At 41.5% G+C, this 16,803-nt stretch overlaps 1 protein-coding gene across 2 annotated transcripts in view; it reads right to left on the bottom strand.

Annotated features, from left to right (window-relative positions):
• LOC121280719 (docking protein 3-like) overlaps positions 1-15,964 on the bottom strand; it is a 37,099-nt gene extending 21,135 nt beyond the window's left edge. Inside the window, exon 1 of one of the 2 annotated variants that reach the window (XM_041192839.1) lies at positions 15,835-15,964. In XM_041192839.1, coding sequence (XP_041048773.1) covers positions 15,835-15,891 — 57 coding nt within the window. In that variant the 5' untranslated portion in view covers positions 15,892-15,964. The remainder of the gene's footprint in view (positions 1-15,834) is intronic. The other variant, XM_041192841.1, reaches the window with a different exon arrangement.
• Positions 15,965-16,803: the final 839 nt, after the last annotated feature.

Genomic DNA, 16,803 nt, shown 5'->3' with positions numbered 1-16,803 from the left:
ATTGCAGTATTGGTTAAAGATAACATTACAGTACTCGAGAGAGAGGGTGTTCCAGAGGGGTCAAGGACAGAAAATCTCTAGCTCGAGGTAATGAGTGAAAAAGGTGTGATAACATTGATAGGTATATTATATAGACCACCAACTAGTGGAAGGGATGTAGAAAAACAAATTTGTAATGAAGTTACAGAGAGGTGCAAGACTTATAGAGTAAATATAATGGGGGGCTTCAATTATCCAAATATAGACTGGGATAGAATAGTGCAAAGGGACAAGAGGGGCTAGTTCCTGGAATGTGTTCAAGATCATTTTCTGCAGCGGTATGTTTCCAGTCGAATGAAAGGACATTCACTGTTGGACCTGGTTCTGGGCAAGTGGATCAATTATCAGTGGGACAGTGTTTAGGGGACAGTGACCATTGTATCATAAGATTTAGGTTGGCCATGGAAAAGGACAAGGACCGATCCAGAGCAGGGATAATTAATTGGGGGGAAAGCCAACTTTGATATGATGAGAATTCACCTGAGTCGAGTGAGTTGGCATCAAATGTTGGCAGAAAAGACAGTGGCTGAACAATGGGCCACCTTTAAAGTAAAAGTATTGCAGGCAATGTCAAGGTGTATTACTTTGTAGGGGAAAGGTAAGACAAATAAATCCACAGCACCCTGGATGACAAGAGAGAGAGAACATAAGAACATCAGAAATAGTAGCAGGAGCAGGTCAATCAGCCCCTCAACCTGCCCCGCCATTCAATAAGGTCATGGATGATCTGCCCCAGGCCTCAATTCCTCTTTCATGCCAGCTCCTCAAAGCCCTCAACTCCCCAATATTTCAAAAATCTATCTACCTCCTTTAAATACTTTCAGTGATCTAGCCTCCACAACTCTCCAGGATAGAGAATTCCAGGCATTCACTACCCTCTGAGAGAAGAAATTCCTTTGCATCTCAGTTACAGAATAAGGGGACACTCATTTAAAACTATGTCCCCTAGTTTGAGATTTCCCCACTAGTGGAAACATCTTCTCAACATCAACTCTGTCAAGCCCTCTCAGAATCTTGTACGTTTCAATAACATCACCCCTCATTCTTCTAAACTCTAATGAATAAAGGCCTAACCTGTTTAGCCGTTCTTGATAAGTCAACCCCTTCATCCCAGGAATCAGCCTAGTGAATTGCTTTCCAACTGCCTCCAATGCCAGTTTATCCTTTCTTAAATTCGGGTACCAAAACTGTAAACAATACTCCAGGTGCAGCCTCACCAACACTCTGTACAGTTGTAACAAGACTTCCCTATTTTAAAACTCCAACCCCCTAGCAATATAAGCCAAAATTCCATTTGCCTTCTTAATTACTTGCTGCACCTGCATGCTAACTTTTTGTGTTTCATGCACAAGAACACCCCGATCCTTCTGTGCAGCACTTTTTTGGAGTCTCTCTCCATTTAAGTAACAGTCTGCCTTTTGATTCTTTCTACCAAAATGCATGACCTCACAGTTTCCTCCATTAAACTCCATCTGCCAAGTTTTTGCCCACTCATTCAACCTATCTATATCCCCTTGCAGATTCCTTATGTCCTCATCACAACATGCCCTCCCAGCTACTTTTGTATCATCTGCAAATTTGGATACAGTCTGTCCCTCCTTCAAATCATTAATATAGGTAGTAAATAATTGAGGCCCTAGGACTGATCCTTGTGACACTCCACCAGTTACATCTTTCCAATCTGAAAAAGACCATTAATCCCGACTCTCTGTCTTCTGTGTTTTAACCAATCCTCACTCCATGCTAATAAATTACCCCCAATACCATGAGCTCCTATCTTGTGCAATGACCTTTTATATGGCACCTTATCGAATGCCTTCTGGAAATCCAAATACACTATATCTACCAGTTCCCCTTTATCAACTCTGCTTGCTATATCCTCAAAGAACTCTAGTAAATTTGTCAAACATGATTTCTCTTTCACAAAACCAAGTTGACTATTTGATTGCATTAAGCTTTTCTAAATGTCTTGCTATTTTTTCCTTAAAAATGGAATTTAGCATTTTCCCAACAACAGAACTGATTGGCCTATAGTTTCCTGCTTTTTGTCTCCCTCCCTTCTTGAACAGGGGTGTCACATTAGCGGTTTTCCAATCTGCTGGGGCCCTCCTGGAATCCAGTGAATTCTGGACTATTTCGACTAATGCCTCCACTATCTCTGGAAGCCACTTATTTAAAACCTTGGATGCAGGCCTTCAGATCCTGGTGACTTGTTTACTTTTAGTTCCATTAGTTTGTCAAATACTTCATCCCTCAAGAGAGGTGAAGATGAAAAGGAAGAAGTGCATGTACAACCAATGTCAGATAGAAAATACAATGGAGAATCAGGCTGAATATAGAAGGACCAGAGGTGAAGCAAACAAACTAATAAGAAAAGCAAGAAGAGAGAATGAAAAGAGACTGGCAGCTAACATAAAATGGAATCCCAAGTTTTTCTATAAGCATATAAGTACTAAAAGGGTGGTTAAAAAAACGATTAGGGATAAAAAAAAAAGGAATTGCGCGTGGAAGCAGGAGAAATAATGGAGGTATTAAATGGGTACCTTGCATCTGTCTTTACAAAGGCAGAAGATGCTATCCAGGCCGAGGTGAGATAAGAGGTAACTGGTACACTAGAAGAATTTACAACTGAGAAGAAGGGAGTATTAGAAAGGCTATATTTACTTAAAATCGATAAGTATCAGGACCAGATGAGATGCATCTAAGGATACTGAGGGAAATGAGAGTGGAAGTTGCAGAGGCACTAGTGATAAACTTCCAGTCTTTCTTGAACAAAGGGGAACTCCAGAGCCAGAGGACTGGAGAATTGTGAATGTTACGCCCTTGTTCAAAAATTGGTGCAAGGATAAAGCCGGCAACTATGGAACAGTCAGTTTGACTTCAGTGGTAGGGAAACTTCAAGAAACTATAGTTCAGGACAAAGTCAATAGTCACTTAGACAAGTGCAGGATAATTAAGGAAAGTAAGCATGGATTCATTAAGGTAAAATAATGTTTAACTAACTTGCTGGAGTTTTTTGAGGAGAAAACAGAGATGGTTGATAAAGGCAACACTGTTGATGCAATGTATATGGATTTTCAAAAGGCATTTGATACAGTGCCACACAACAGACATGTGAGCAAAATTCTAGCTCATGAAATAAAAGGCACTTGGGTAAGAAATTGGCTGAGTGACAGGAAACAGAGAGCAGTGATAAATGGTTGTTTTTCAGATTGGTGGAGGGTTTGTAGTGGAGTTTCCCAGGGTCAGTGTTGGGATCCTTGCTCTTTCTGATATATCTTAATGACTTAGACTGTGGTGTTCAGGGCATGATTTCAAAATTTGCAGATGATATGGAGATTGGAAACCTTGTCAACTGTGATGCGGATAGTTTTGAACTTCATAAGTACATAGACACGTTGGTGGATTGGGCAGAGAAATGGTCGATGATGCTCAATGCAGGAAGTGTGAGGTGATTCATTTTGGCAGGAAGAATATTGTGGTACAGAATAAAATAAAGGGAAAAAGCTCCAAAAGTGGTGCAGGAACAGAGGGCCCTCAATGTATATGTACATAAGTCATTGAAGCTGGCAGGGCATGTTGGGAGAGCAGTTAATAAAGCATATAATATCTTAGACTTTATTAACAGAGGCATTGAGTACAAGAGTAAGTAGGTCACGTTGAACTTATATAAAACACTAATTAAGCCTCATCTGGACTACTGCATCCAGTTCTGGGCTCCACACTTGAGGAAGGATGTAAAGGCATTGGTGAGAGTACAGAGGAGATTCACAAGAATGACTTCAGGGATAAAGAACTGTAGCTATGAGGATACATTGGAGAAGTTGGGGCTGTTTTCCTTGGAGAAAAGAAGGCTGAGAGGAGACTTGATAGAGGTATTCAAGATCCTGAGGGATATGGACAGGGTAAATAGTGAGAAACTGTTCCCACTCAAGGGAGCATCAAAAACTAGAGGGCATAGATTCAAAATAATTGGCAAAAGGAGCAAAAGTGATGTGAGGAAATTTTTTTTCACCCAGGGGGCGGTCGGAGTATGGAACGAACTTCCTGAGAGGGTGGTGGAGGTAGGTTTGATCAAGGTATTCAAAAGGGAATTGGATTGCTATTTGAAAAGAAAGAATGTGCAAGGTTATAGGTATAAGGCAGGGGAGTGGGACTAGATAGAATGCCTCCTTCTGCACTGTAAAGATTCTGTGATTCTGTGGCTGTCATTGCTTCAATTTAATCAAATATATGGTATGGTGGCAATTTTAGAAGTATCTGTACTGTACAGTGCATTGTATATGGGTTTTTGTTTTATCCTAGAGTATTGTCGGCATACATCCACATCCCAAGATTTTAAAAAATTCTTTGTCACTTTATTGGTGGATTTTCCAAAACTTAATCTTATAATTTATTTAAATGTTTGCTCATTAGTGTGTATTATTTCATATCAGTGGATATACCCTATTAAAAACTGAAATACTTGTTTCCTGACCATTGTTCCTTGCTTTATACCACTTGATCTTTTTCATCCGAGAAATGACAGCTGCTGATAGAAGTCCAATATCTAGCCTAGCATTGTCTTAACACTTTGTTAAATGTTTGACTGCCAAATATATCCGACAGTGATTTTAAGCTTTAAGCTCAAAATAAATCACTGTTAATATAACCGTATTGCATAAAAAATAACCCTTTTTACAGTAACTATCACAGCACCTTTTGATCTTATGGATTTAGAGCCTGGTCCCTATAAGTTACTCGGGTTACCCTTGCTGGCAAAAAGTGATCGTGTATTTGCCTCCAGAAAGAGAGGAAAAACAAGAATACTCAGATTACCCTACTATGCTCTCCACTAAATCCTGAGTCACTTATAATCCCAATAACTCAGCATAATTGATCAATACCACCATCTACCGTGTCAACTATACCATGAGTCTTGAACATTATGAGTGCAATGTATGTCACCATATTTTAGTCAAAACACAATTACAATAAGAAAATACTAATGTGGCAAGTGTTCTTTAATATCCACTCGAGTTATATTTGTAACCATCTATAGCACACAGATTCACGTTGTTTTCCACACTTATAGCTCAGCCCTCTCCTGTCCAACCTAGCAAAACAAAACCCCAATCACCATCAAGAATAGTTCTGACACTTTGGTAGCATTCTATTTATGCGGCTCCATTTCATCGGACTACTATGTCATACGTTGTAGGAGTTAATAATGATCCTTTGTACGAAACAAAGTTGCACTTCCTTTAAACTTCTGAGTTCCTTTTTCCGAAAAGAATCTCTAACTTTTGGTGAGTTATGCTCTGGAAATTTTTGAAATTTGTCTCATATTTGGATCCTTGGATTGCTGCCACATTTATTATATCCAATGAATTACAACATTACTTGAGGCCTTCACCACAGAACTTGATCTATGACTAGACAAGAATTGTTTAAATTGCATTCATATAGTTAGAATTACCCAACAAACCAAATGAGAGAGAAAACAGGCAGAGTCACAATGAAAGAGGACAAAGAGGACTCTGGCTAAAGTTCAAATGAATGGGATGGGAATGGATAAGTGGGAGAGAGGAAGAAAAGAACAGAAAGTAGTCAGACCAGACCAGTATCATGCCATAGGTAAGAAAACCCAGACACGGTTATAATAGCGAGTTAAGATAGTTATCCAGGATTACAGTGAGGGGAAAAAAATGTCTGGACAAAGTTAGGGAGAAAAGTTGGTATAGTGATAATCTCACTGGACTAGTAATCCAGAGGCCCAGGCTGATGCTCTGGGGACATGGTTCAAATTGCAGTGTGGCAGTTGTGGAATTTAAATTCAGTTAATTAAATCTGGAATTGAAAATTAGTCTCAGTAATTGTGACCATGACAACTATCAATTGTTGTCAAAACCTGATAGGTTCACTAATGGCCTTTAGGGAAGGAAATCTGCCATCCTTACCTGGTCTGGCCTACATGTGAGTCCAGACGCAGATCACTGTGGTTGACTTTTAACTGCCCTCCATATTGGTCTAGCAAGCCACTCAGTTGAAGGGCAATTAGGGAAAGGCAAAAATGCTGGCATTGCCAGCAATGCCCACATCCCACGAAAAAAATAAAAAGGTGGGAAAAACCACTATAAGTCATAAAACTGAGGAAAAGGAATGGATACAACACAGAAGGAGGCCATGTGGCCTGTCATGTTTGTACTAGCTCTCTGAAAGAGCAGCCCAACATGTTGCACTGGCCCCATAGCCCTGCAATTTTTTTTGAGGAGCTTATTCAATTCTGTTTTGAAAGGCACAATTGAATCTGCCTCTTCAACACTCTCAGTGCATTCCAGATCTTAATCACTCACTGAGCAAAATATGTCCTCATGTTGCCATTAGTTCTTCTGCCAATCCCTAAATTTGGTGTCCTCTGGAGCTCAGCCAAGCATTCATAATGAGGCCATTTGGCAAAACAGATGTCAGGCCATCCATTCAGCCTGCTTTGCTGATATAGTTGCAAAATAGAATCTCGTTATAAATGTTTGGTTGAGTTCTAAAACTCACTAATGGATTCTGCCCTGTGGGGAATGTTTAGACAGCTGTGAAGGGGAGAGCTAGTTTTATTTGACTGACAATCTTGTAAGCTTTTAATAAATGTATCTTTCTTTGAAGTGGATTTTCAATGTCTGTATTTTTATTTGGACAACGTTAGGAGACGTTAAGTGATTAAAGCATTTTTTTTAATGGAGGTATGAATTGGTGTGTTTGATTGTTAGTTTTATGAGCTTGTAAGAAGGAAACTTTTTTCAACAGAATTTTGAATGGCTGAGTGTTTTTAAAAATTTCTTAAGCATTTCAAAGGCTTGTCAGCATTATTGTTTGGCTGATTGGTTCTGTACCTAGTGGATATTGAAAGAGAACCTCAAAGGCTCAGCAGATATCAGGACATTAAATCAATGTGAAAATCAAACTACAGGGTCCCATACACACAAATTCATATCTGATTCTCCATATTATTGAATGCAGAAGAAGTCATTATACACTGGATAAAGTACTCTAATGCATCTGAATCCTTATACTGAAGGGTGGCATGGTGGTTGTCACTGGAATAGTAATGCTGAGACACTAGGTAATGCTCTGGGGACCCGGGTTCAAATCCTACCATGGCAGATGGTGGAATTTGAATTTAATCAATAAAAATCTGGAATTAGATGTGTAATGATGAGCATGAAGGCATCATCAATTGTTGTAAAAACTCATCTAGTTCACTGCCACCCTCACCTGGTCTGGCCTACATGTGACTCCAGATCCACAGCAATGTGGTTGACTCTTAAATGCCCGCTGAAATGGCCCAGCAAGCCACTCCAATGCATCAAATCATGAGCAAGTCAATAAGGAACGAAACTGGATGGACCATCTGGCATCGACCTAGGCACTGGAACCAACAACAGCAAACTCAGCCCTGTAGATCCTGCAAGGTCCTCCTTACTAACATCTGGGGACTTGTGCCAAAACTGGGAGAACTGTCTCACAGACTAGTCAAGCAACAGCTTGACATAGTCCTCCTCATGGAATCATATTTTACAGATAATGTCCCAGGCACGACCGTAACCATCCTTGGGTATGCCCTGTCCCACTGGCAGGACAGATCCAGCAGAGGTGGTGGCACATTGGTATACAGTAGGGAGGGAGCTGCCTGAGAGTCCTCAACATTGACTTCGGACCCCATGAAGACTCACGGCATCAGGTCAAACATGGGCAAAAAAACCTCCTGCTGAATATCACATACTGCCAACCCACACTCCCTCAGCTGATGAATCAGTACACCTCCATGTTGCACTCCACTTGGAGTAAGGGTGCAGAATGTACTCTGGGTGGGGGACTTCAGTGTCCACCAACAAGAGTGGCTTGGTAGCACCACTACTGACCGAGCTGGCTGAGTCTTAAAGAACATAGCTGCTAGACTGCATCTGCAGCAGGTGATGAGAGAACCAACAAAAGAGAAAAACCATACTTGTTCTCATGGTCACCAATCTGTCTGCCGCAGATGCATCTGTCGATGACAGCATCAGTAGGGGTGACCACCGCAGTCCTTGTGGAGACGAAGTCCTATGTTCACATTGAGGATACCCTTCATAGTGTTGTGTGGCACTACCACTGTGCCAAATGAGATAGATTTCAAACAAACGTAGCAAATCGAGACTGGGCAACCATAATGTGCCATGGATCATTAGCAGCAGCAGAACTGTACTCAACCACAATCAGTAACCTCATGGCCCGGCATAACCCCCACTCTATAATTACTATCAGGCCAGGGGATCAACCCTGGTTTAATGAGAAGTGCAGGATGGCATGCCAGAAGCAGCACCAGGCATACCTAAAAATGAAGTGTCAATCTGGTGAAGCTACAACTCAGGACTACTTGTGTGCCAAACAACATATGCAGTAAGCAATAGACAGAGCTAAGCAATCCCACAACCAACAGATCAGGATCTAAGCTCTGCAGTTGTGAATGGCGGTGGACAATTAAACAGCTCACTGGAGGAGCAGGAGGCTCCACAAACATCCCCATCCTCAATAATGGGGGAGCCTAGCTTTTCATGTAAAAGATAAGGCTGAAGCATTTTCAACAATCTTCAGCCATAAGTGCTGAGTGGATGATCCATCTAGGCCTCCTCCTCCGGAGGTCCCCAGCATCACCAGTCTTCACCCAATTATAATCAATCCATGTGATATCAAGAAACGGTTGAAGGCCCTGGATACTGCAAAGGTTATGGGCTCTGACAATATTCCAGAAATAGTACTGAAGACTTGTGCTCCAGAGCTTGCTGTGCCCCTAGCCAAGCTATTCCAGTACAGATACAACACTGGCATCTATCTGGCAATGTGGAAAATTTCCCTTGTTTGTCCTGTACACAAAATGCAAGACAAATGTCATGAAACTATTAATGCATATAATGTTAGTGGAAATTATTTTTCTTTTAAAATAGAAGTTTAGTCTGTGGGTGTGCCATAAATGGACTAAAGCCAGCTGGTCTGGGTGCTTTGGTGTATACTAGTTTTGAGATGTAAACAGAGAGGTAGAGGTACATTTGCATTTTGTTGAATAGAGCATTCAAGAGTAGGGTGAAATCTTGCATCTAGCTAGCAGACACCAAGCAATGTGTTTATATTACTAATAAAATTGGTGCTATGAAAGGGGTTTTATTGTTAGAAGAGGTGGAGTTTAAAGGGGCTGGTGATACAATGAAAATTTACATTCAAAGAAATGTGCTGGGTATAGCAGACAGCAGTTTTGTGTGTGCAGAGCAGGGGCATGTAACATCAAAGTCTGTAAGCCTACCACTGTGTCTGCAAAAGAACCAACGTGAAAGGAACTTCATTTTGAATTCGTAATGTGGAAATGCTTTGCCTGATGTCTTCTTAAAGTCAATGGGTTGTTGTTGCCTTAGTGGAGCTTAGTTTGAGTATTTGTTAAAAGTTATGATAGTAGTAATTTGTAGTCACGTTTATATGATTAACTTGAGTAAATTAAAAATGTAGTTTGATATAAAAAAAAACGAGAACTGGTGGTCTTATTCCTGAATTTAGAGTTGCAACTCAAAACATACTGCTTGAAAATATAGGTTATGACAGTTGTTTAAAGTTTTCCTCCAGCAGTTTTAAATAAAAGCCTTTACCAACTGCTGTGTCATAACACAAATCCAACCTGGCCAATTACCGTCCCGTCAGTCCACTCTCGATCATCAGTAAAGTGATGGAAGGAGTCATCAATACTGCTATTAGCTGCTCATGATGCTCAGTTTGGGTTCTGCCAGGGCCACTCAGCTCCTGACCTTATTAAAGCCTTGGTTCAAACATGGACAAAGAAGTTGAACTCCAGAGGTGAGATGAGAGTGACTGCCTTTGACATCAAAGCAGCATTTGATCGAGTATTGCATCGAGGAGCCCTAGCAAAATTGGAGTAAATGGGAATCAGGGGGAAATCTCTCCTCTGGTTGGAGTTATACCTAACACAAAGGAAATTAGTTGTGGTTGTTGGAGGTCAGTCATCTCAGTTCCAGGACATCACTGCAGAAGTTCCTCAGGGTAGAGTCCTCGGCCCAACCACCTTCAGCTGCTTCATCAATTATCTTCCTTCCATAATAAGGTCAGAATTGGGGATGTTCGATAATGATTGCACAATGTTCACCATTCATGACTCTTTAGATACTGTCCAAATGCAGCAAGACCTAGAAAATTTCCAAGTTTGGGCTGACAAGCGGCAAGTAACATTTATGCCACACAAGTGCCAGGCAATGATCATTTCCAACAAGAGGAAATTTAACCATTGCCCCTTGACATTCAATGGCATTACCATCTCTGAATCACTCACTATCAACATCCTGGGGGCTACCATTGGCCAGATACTGAATTGGACTAAGTGTACAAATACTGTGGCTACAAGAGCAGGTCAGATTCTAGGAACCCTGCAGTGAGTAACTCACCTCCTGACTCCCCAAAGCCTGTCCACCATCTATAATGCACAAGTCAGGAGTGTGATGGAATACTCCTCGCTTGCCTGCATGAGCACAGCTACAACAACACTCAAGAAGCTTGACACCATCCAGGACAAAGCACCCCACCTGTTTGCCACCCTATCCACAATATTCACTGCCTCCACTACCGACGAACAGTACCATCTACAAGATGCACTGTAGGAACTCACCCAGGCTCCTTAGACAGTATCTTCCAAATCCATGATCACTACCATCCAGAAGGGCAAGAGCTGCAAATAGATGGGAACGCCACCACCTAGAAGCTACCCTCCATGCCATCCTGACTTGGAAATATATTGCCTTTCCTTCACTGTTGCTGGGTCAAAATCCTAGAACTCACCCTCTAACAGCACTGTGTGTATAGCTACACCACATGGGTTGCAGCGGCTGAAGAAGGCAGCTCGCACCATTTTCTCTAGGGCAGTTAGGGACGGGCAATAAATGTTGGCCGGCCTAGCCAGCAACACCTACATCCCATGAATGAATAAATAAAAACACAGTGCTGGTCAATTTAATGGTCCCTTACCTTTTAAGGAGAGAACCCTGTGATCAATCACTGCATTAATAAGATATTTAACTTTTCAAAAAGCACCTAATTATGAAAGTTGAAGTTGGCAGAGTTTTTAAACTTACCTGTGACAAGATTCCAGACTCCACAGCAGACTTCCCGAAATGACTTATCTGACTTATCTTATATGACTATCACCTTAGGAATTCACCCTTGATGAAAATAGCAACCTAAGGGAAAACTATTTGAAGCAGGCATTTAAATAGCAAACCCAATGTCACTTTACTTTTTTGTTGGTCCCGCTATGTTTCTTGGCCCAGGGAAAATGGTGGGCAGCAGGAATGAGCTGGTAATTTTAAATTTGCAGCCCTGCACGCCACCTGTTTGGTCCTCCCAACGCAGATTTGCTCAACACCAGGAGGGGGAAATCTGACCACGTACCTATATTTTTAAAGCCCAGGATCCCACATGCCTTTTCAACCACTTTCTATGCCTGCACTGTGATCTGCAACGTTCAACATGTATCCGCAGGTCTATCTGCTCCTGCACCCGCTTTAGAATTGCAACCTTCATTTTATATTGCCTTTCCTTGCTCTTCCACCCAAAATGTATCATTTCCCAATTGTCTGCATTAAGTTTCATCTGCCACATGTCCGCCCATTCCATCAACCTGTCTATATCCTCCTGAAGTCTATCACCGTCCTCCTCACAGTTCACAATGCTTTTAAGTTTTGAGACATCAGCAAATTCTGAAATTGTGCTTAGTACAGTCAAGTCTAGGTCATTAATATAGATAAGAGAAGCAGTGATCCTAGTACCAACCCCAAGAAAACCCTACTGCCATTCCCAAAAACAGTAGTTCACCATTACTCTGTTTCTTGTCACTCAGCCAACTTCATTTTAATGATACCACTGTCCCATTTGTTCTATATCCTTCAACTTTGCTGGCAAGCCTGTTATGTGGTGCTTTATAATACCCCTTTTAAAAGTCCCAATGCACCACATTACTTTCATCAACCCCCTCTATTACCTCATTAAGAAACTCAACCAAGTTTAAAAAAACACGATTTGCCTTCAGTAAATCAATGCTGGCTTTCCTTAACTAATCCAGGTGGCAGGGGAATGATTGACTTAGCACTGAAGAACTATGATATTATGTAAATCAATTGATACTAAAACTCCATGATGCACAATAGGTTCTGCAATTGAAACATGTAGGCATGGAGTGAAGCTCCCAATTTAAATTGGCAAAACTGGAGTAAGAATATGGTGTTACTTGAGATGCAACTTCCCAATTAGCACCACCCCTCAACAGAAAATTTGGCCCTCATTACCCTCATAGTTTAACACAGTATTTGCTATCTGATGCATTGCTGCCAAGATTTCCTTGTGACTTTACTGTCTAATACATTTATTAAGCAGTTAAAGCCATTAAGCATCCAGAAAGTATCCTGAATGATATTCAAGCTTAGAGGGTTCTCCCGATGCCTTCCCCTGCCATATTGACAACCCTCCCACCTCCAAGCCCAACCCCAATGAGCCAGGATAATTCAGTCCAATGTTTCAAAGTCACAATTTCATGTAAAATTATTCCACTACATTCAAAGATAAGGAGGATTATATGATAATACCAGTAGCTGGACTAAAATAAAGAAGGTTGTCTGCTTAACCTCCAGGCATCTCATGACTTTACCTAAACATCTTAAGGTTTGAAAGCTAGGATCACTTAAAACAGTAGTCTCAAAACCCAAACATGACCTAGAAGGCAAGAGGGTAACAAAATCCAAATAACAATAACACCAATATGCACACTTTGCAGCAGTGTCACTGAATATCTGGATGATATTTACCCTCCACTGAAGGGAGAGGGGTCGTGCAGGGGATGGGGAGCAGGGACGAGAGGTGCTGTAGCTAATTTCCAGCTAACTTACTACAGAATGGCAACTGACCATTTGATCTTCTGGCTATCAGGCTTACCACCCATGCAGTGCTTTATCTCAATAAACCACAAGGCAAGTCTCTTTTGGTGCGGAAATTGCTTCACTTCCATTTCTTACAAAGATAGATGCAAAACACTGAAGAGGAATTCACAGAAATGAAACAATATCCTACCACTCTTGTCATTGCACATGGATAGAGTTAAAAATCTGAGCTAACAAACAATGAAGCCATTCTCTAGAATTTATTGACAAGGTACTGGTTGGAGATGGAAAATGCATTAATGGAGGGAGGTGAAGTGGCATGCTATCTTTCATGGAACTGTGTTGGAGTAGAGGTCAAATAAATACCATAAGGTATTTTGGAATAGGTTTTCATGATTTGGTTATTGCAGAGACGAACCTTGTGCTGTGAGAGTGCTTATATCTTATTGGTTGTTTACTTGTTATACGCATGTCTGATGCTACATTTGGGATTTATTTACACTGATAAGCAAAACTGATTCGGCCACTAAGATCAGGAATTTACCTTCCCCCAGGAGGCAGGCGGGAAGGCAAGAGGGCCAGTGAAATTGTGGGGAGCCACTTTGGATCAGCTTCCCGATATGGCAACGTCAGTGAGGCATTTTACCAGTGGTGGGAACTGGATGCAGAGAGGCTGCCTGCCCCAAGGAAGTGGGCAGCTGATTTACCTAATTAAAGGCCCAATTAGGGGCCATTTTACCATGCCATTCCCCACCTATGGAGGCCACCAACTAAATAGAGGTGGCCTCCCAGCAGCAGCTTGTGGGGCATGGTCCATGGCCCAAAGAGGGGAGGTCACAGGAAGGGAAGGCAACTAAGGTTGCCAACCCTGCAGGAATTGAAGATCAATCTCCAGGATATTGTTGTGTGCAATTCTGGAGAAAAATCATCAGGACATTAAAAAAGATTGCTTTCTTGTCATTTTCTTTGAACACTTTTCTTTACCAGATATAAAAATATTGAAAATCAGAAAAGAGTGGCTGTTTGGTTGACAGACAAGCATCATCCAATTGGATATTGAATTTTTTTGCTTTCCAGTGGTGTAGGAAAGCAGTGTGACACAAGATGGATGTGATGGCTGACTAATGGCTGGAGCGCGGGCAGGCAAGATACATGATGAAGCCTCCAGGAATATATTTAATCACAGTTGGCAGCCCTAGAAGGGTGCGCCCACAGTGCCAGCAATTTCCCCAGAGTGGTTTCTCCTCGTGAGACTCAGCCACTCAGTAATTTTTTTTCAGGTTACTTGCCTAGTTGCCGATGTCAGTGCATACCTCAGCAGCAACCACCTCACCCTGTGGCACTGCTGTGGCTCCAGAGCTGCTGGCCTTCTGATTGAGCCTGCCCACCATCCTTTATTGGACAGCAAGCCCCAATGGTAGCCAATTAAGAGGTTGCCTGCAGTAAAATTGCTGAACAGGTGCCACTGCCTTCAAGTGCGGACTCAGGACCCTCATTTTACCTTGATGTCCCTCATAATATTCAGCCCTAAAGATTTGGTTAACTAAAATCACATTATGTTATCAAACACTGTACACCAGGATTTCATCCAAGACTGCCATGGAAAATTACATATGGAATGGCTGGTTTAATTTTTAGTAGTATTATGTGACTTGTATCACATGGGAACTGACCGTAAATCCTAAATCAAACTGCAATGGAGAAAAAAAAACACATGCACACACTTAAGGTGAAGGCTGGGCTTGTATTTGAGCCCTTTTTGTTAGTGAAATTAAATTACTGAGATAGAACGTTGTAAAGAATTGGGAAACCCATTTGGATTCTTTCTTCAGCTGCAGCCACGATCAGGGTAAGACACTGAAGGGCCAGCTGTTATAGAATGTAACACCCAACTTGTCCTGTACAATGCTTACAAAGCTCTTAAAGGGGAAGTCCATTTTCCCAAAATCTGTTTGGGCGAGACAAGAACACAGAGGTCAATAAACTCATGGATTTTTTTGCGTTCTCAGATCTAGAAAAGTGCCCTAATTGCAATCTATTTTTAAAAAAGAAAAAAAGGGACAGATATTGTCCAGATAACCCAAATTGTCTGGTAAGGTACAGTTAGCCTCAAGAATGCATAAAACCACAGAGGTGAAATCTAAATCAACTCCGTCTCCGGAACCCGCTGGGAGCCTCCAATTAACACCCAGCCAGTGTTTTTTTTTAAATTTTGCCGGCTTGGATAATTAAAATACGTTAACACCTATAATTTAACTAAATAGAAAGACCGAAAGCTAGTGCATCTTTAACATGGTGCTCCCGATTCACGCGCCAACTTCCCAGCGCTTTGCCGGACAGTATTAACTGGTGCTTGTTCCAAGTCGGATGTTACATCCTTCTAAGGAACACAGGATTGCAGAACACATTCTAAGATTGAACACAGTTTGTGTTGAGAACTGCTGGAGGTTATTGCGTGCACTTGCACCGTTTCATGTTGGACTCGAGCGCGTTGAAGAAGGTTACAACTCTAAATGAAGCCCCAGATTGGTTTGAGCCGATGAAGATTCCGATCCATAAAAACAAAAAATTGCGGATGCTGGAAATCCAAAACAAAAACAGAATTACCTGGAAAAACTCAGCAGGTCTGGCAGCATCGGCGGAGAAGAAAAGAGTTGACGTTTCGACTCTTCTTCTCCGCCGATGCTGCCAGACCTGTTGAGTTTTCCCAGGTAATTCTGTTTTTGTTTAAGATTCCGATCCAGTTTGGATCACTCTCCGGACACATTGATGTCCTGTCCTCATCTCAATTACAGCCCAACCCAGTCGCAACACCGACCATTAATGCCACGAATTTGTATTTCAAAAATATGGAACTTACCTTTCCAAACTTCTGCTGTTGGGTGTGCAATATTCCTTCTTTGATGGGACTTTCCATAGTGAATGTCCTGTTTCAAGTCTGTTCAGCAGTCACTGTATCTGTTTGCTGTACAATTGCGTCTTCACTTCCTCCAGCTTCACTTCCTTTTTTCTGGGTAAGGACATTTCACATGCCTCGCTATCTTACCCTTGGTAAAACTCAACTTGATGCCAGTCTGAAACCACAGAATTCGGAACCAAACTTCAATGTGGATGGAGAAAAAAGGCAAACGATCTCAATTTAGAGTGCAGGTGTACCCAGATCATAGAATCGCAAAATGGTTCCAGAACAGGAGACCATTCGACCCATCCAGTCAGTGCCAGCTCACTGAAAGAACAACTCCCCTGTCCTTTCCCCATAACCCTGCACATTTAAAAAAATCTTTGGTTGCCTACCATCCCTGAAACCAAAATTGTAAATCTTTTCTGCACCCTCTCTAAAGCCTGCACCATCCTTCCCAGAGTGCATTTCTCAAATTGGACACAATACTCCAGCTAAGGCTGAGCCAGTGTTTTATAAAGGTTTATCATAACTACCTTGCTTTTGTACTCCAGGTCTCTATTTATAAAGCCCAGATCCCTTGTGCTTTTTTAACCATTTTCTCAACCTGCTCTGCCACCTTTAACAATTTGTGCATATATACTCCCAGATCTCTCACACCCCCTTTAACATTACATCCTCTAATATATATTGCCTCTCCTTTATCTTCCTACGAAATGTGTCATATCACATTTCTCTCCATTAAATTTCATCAGCCAAGTATCCACCCATTCCACCAGCCTGTCTCAGTCCTCTTGAAGTCTATCACTATCCTCCTCACAGTTCAAAATATTTCCAAGTTTTGTGCCAGCTGCAAATTTTGAAATTATACCCTTTACATCCAAGTCTAGGTCATAAATATATATCAAGAAAAGCAAAGGTCCTGATACT

Source organism: Carcharodon carcharias, chromosome 8 (assembly GCF_017639515.1).
Source record: "Carcharodon carcharias isolate sCarCar2 chromosome 8, sCarCar2.pri, whole genome shotgun sequence".
Classification (NCBI taxonomy): domain Eukaryota; kingdom Metazoa; phylum Chordata; class Chondrichthyes; order Lamniformes; family Lamnidae; genus Carcharodon; species Carcharodon carcharias.
Note: the sequence above shows the minus strand (reverse complement) of the source record. Positions and strands in the feature narration are given on the sequence as shown.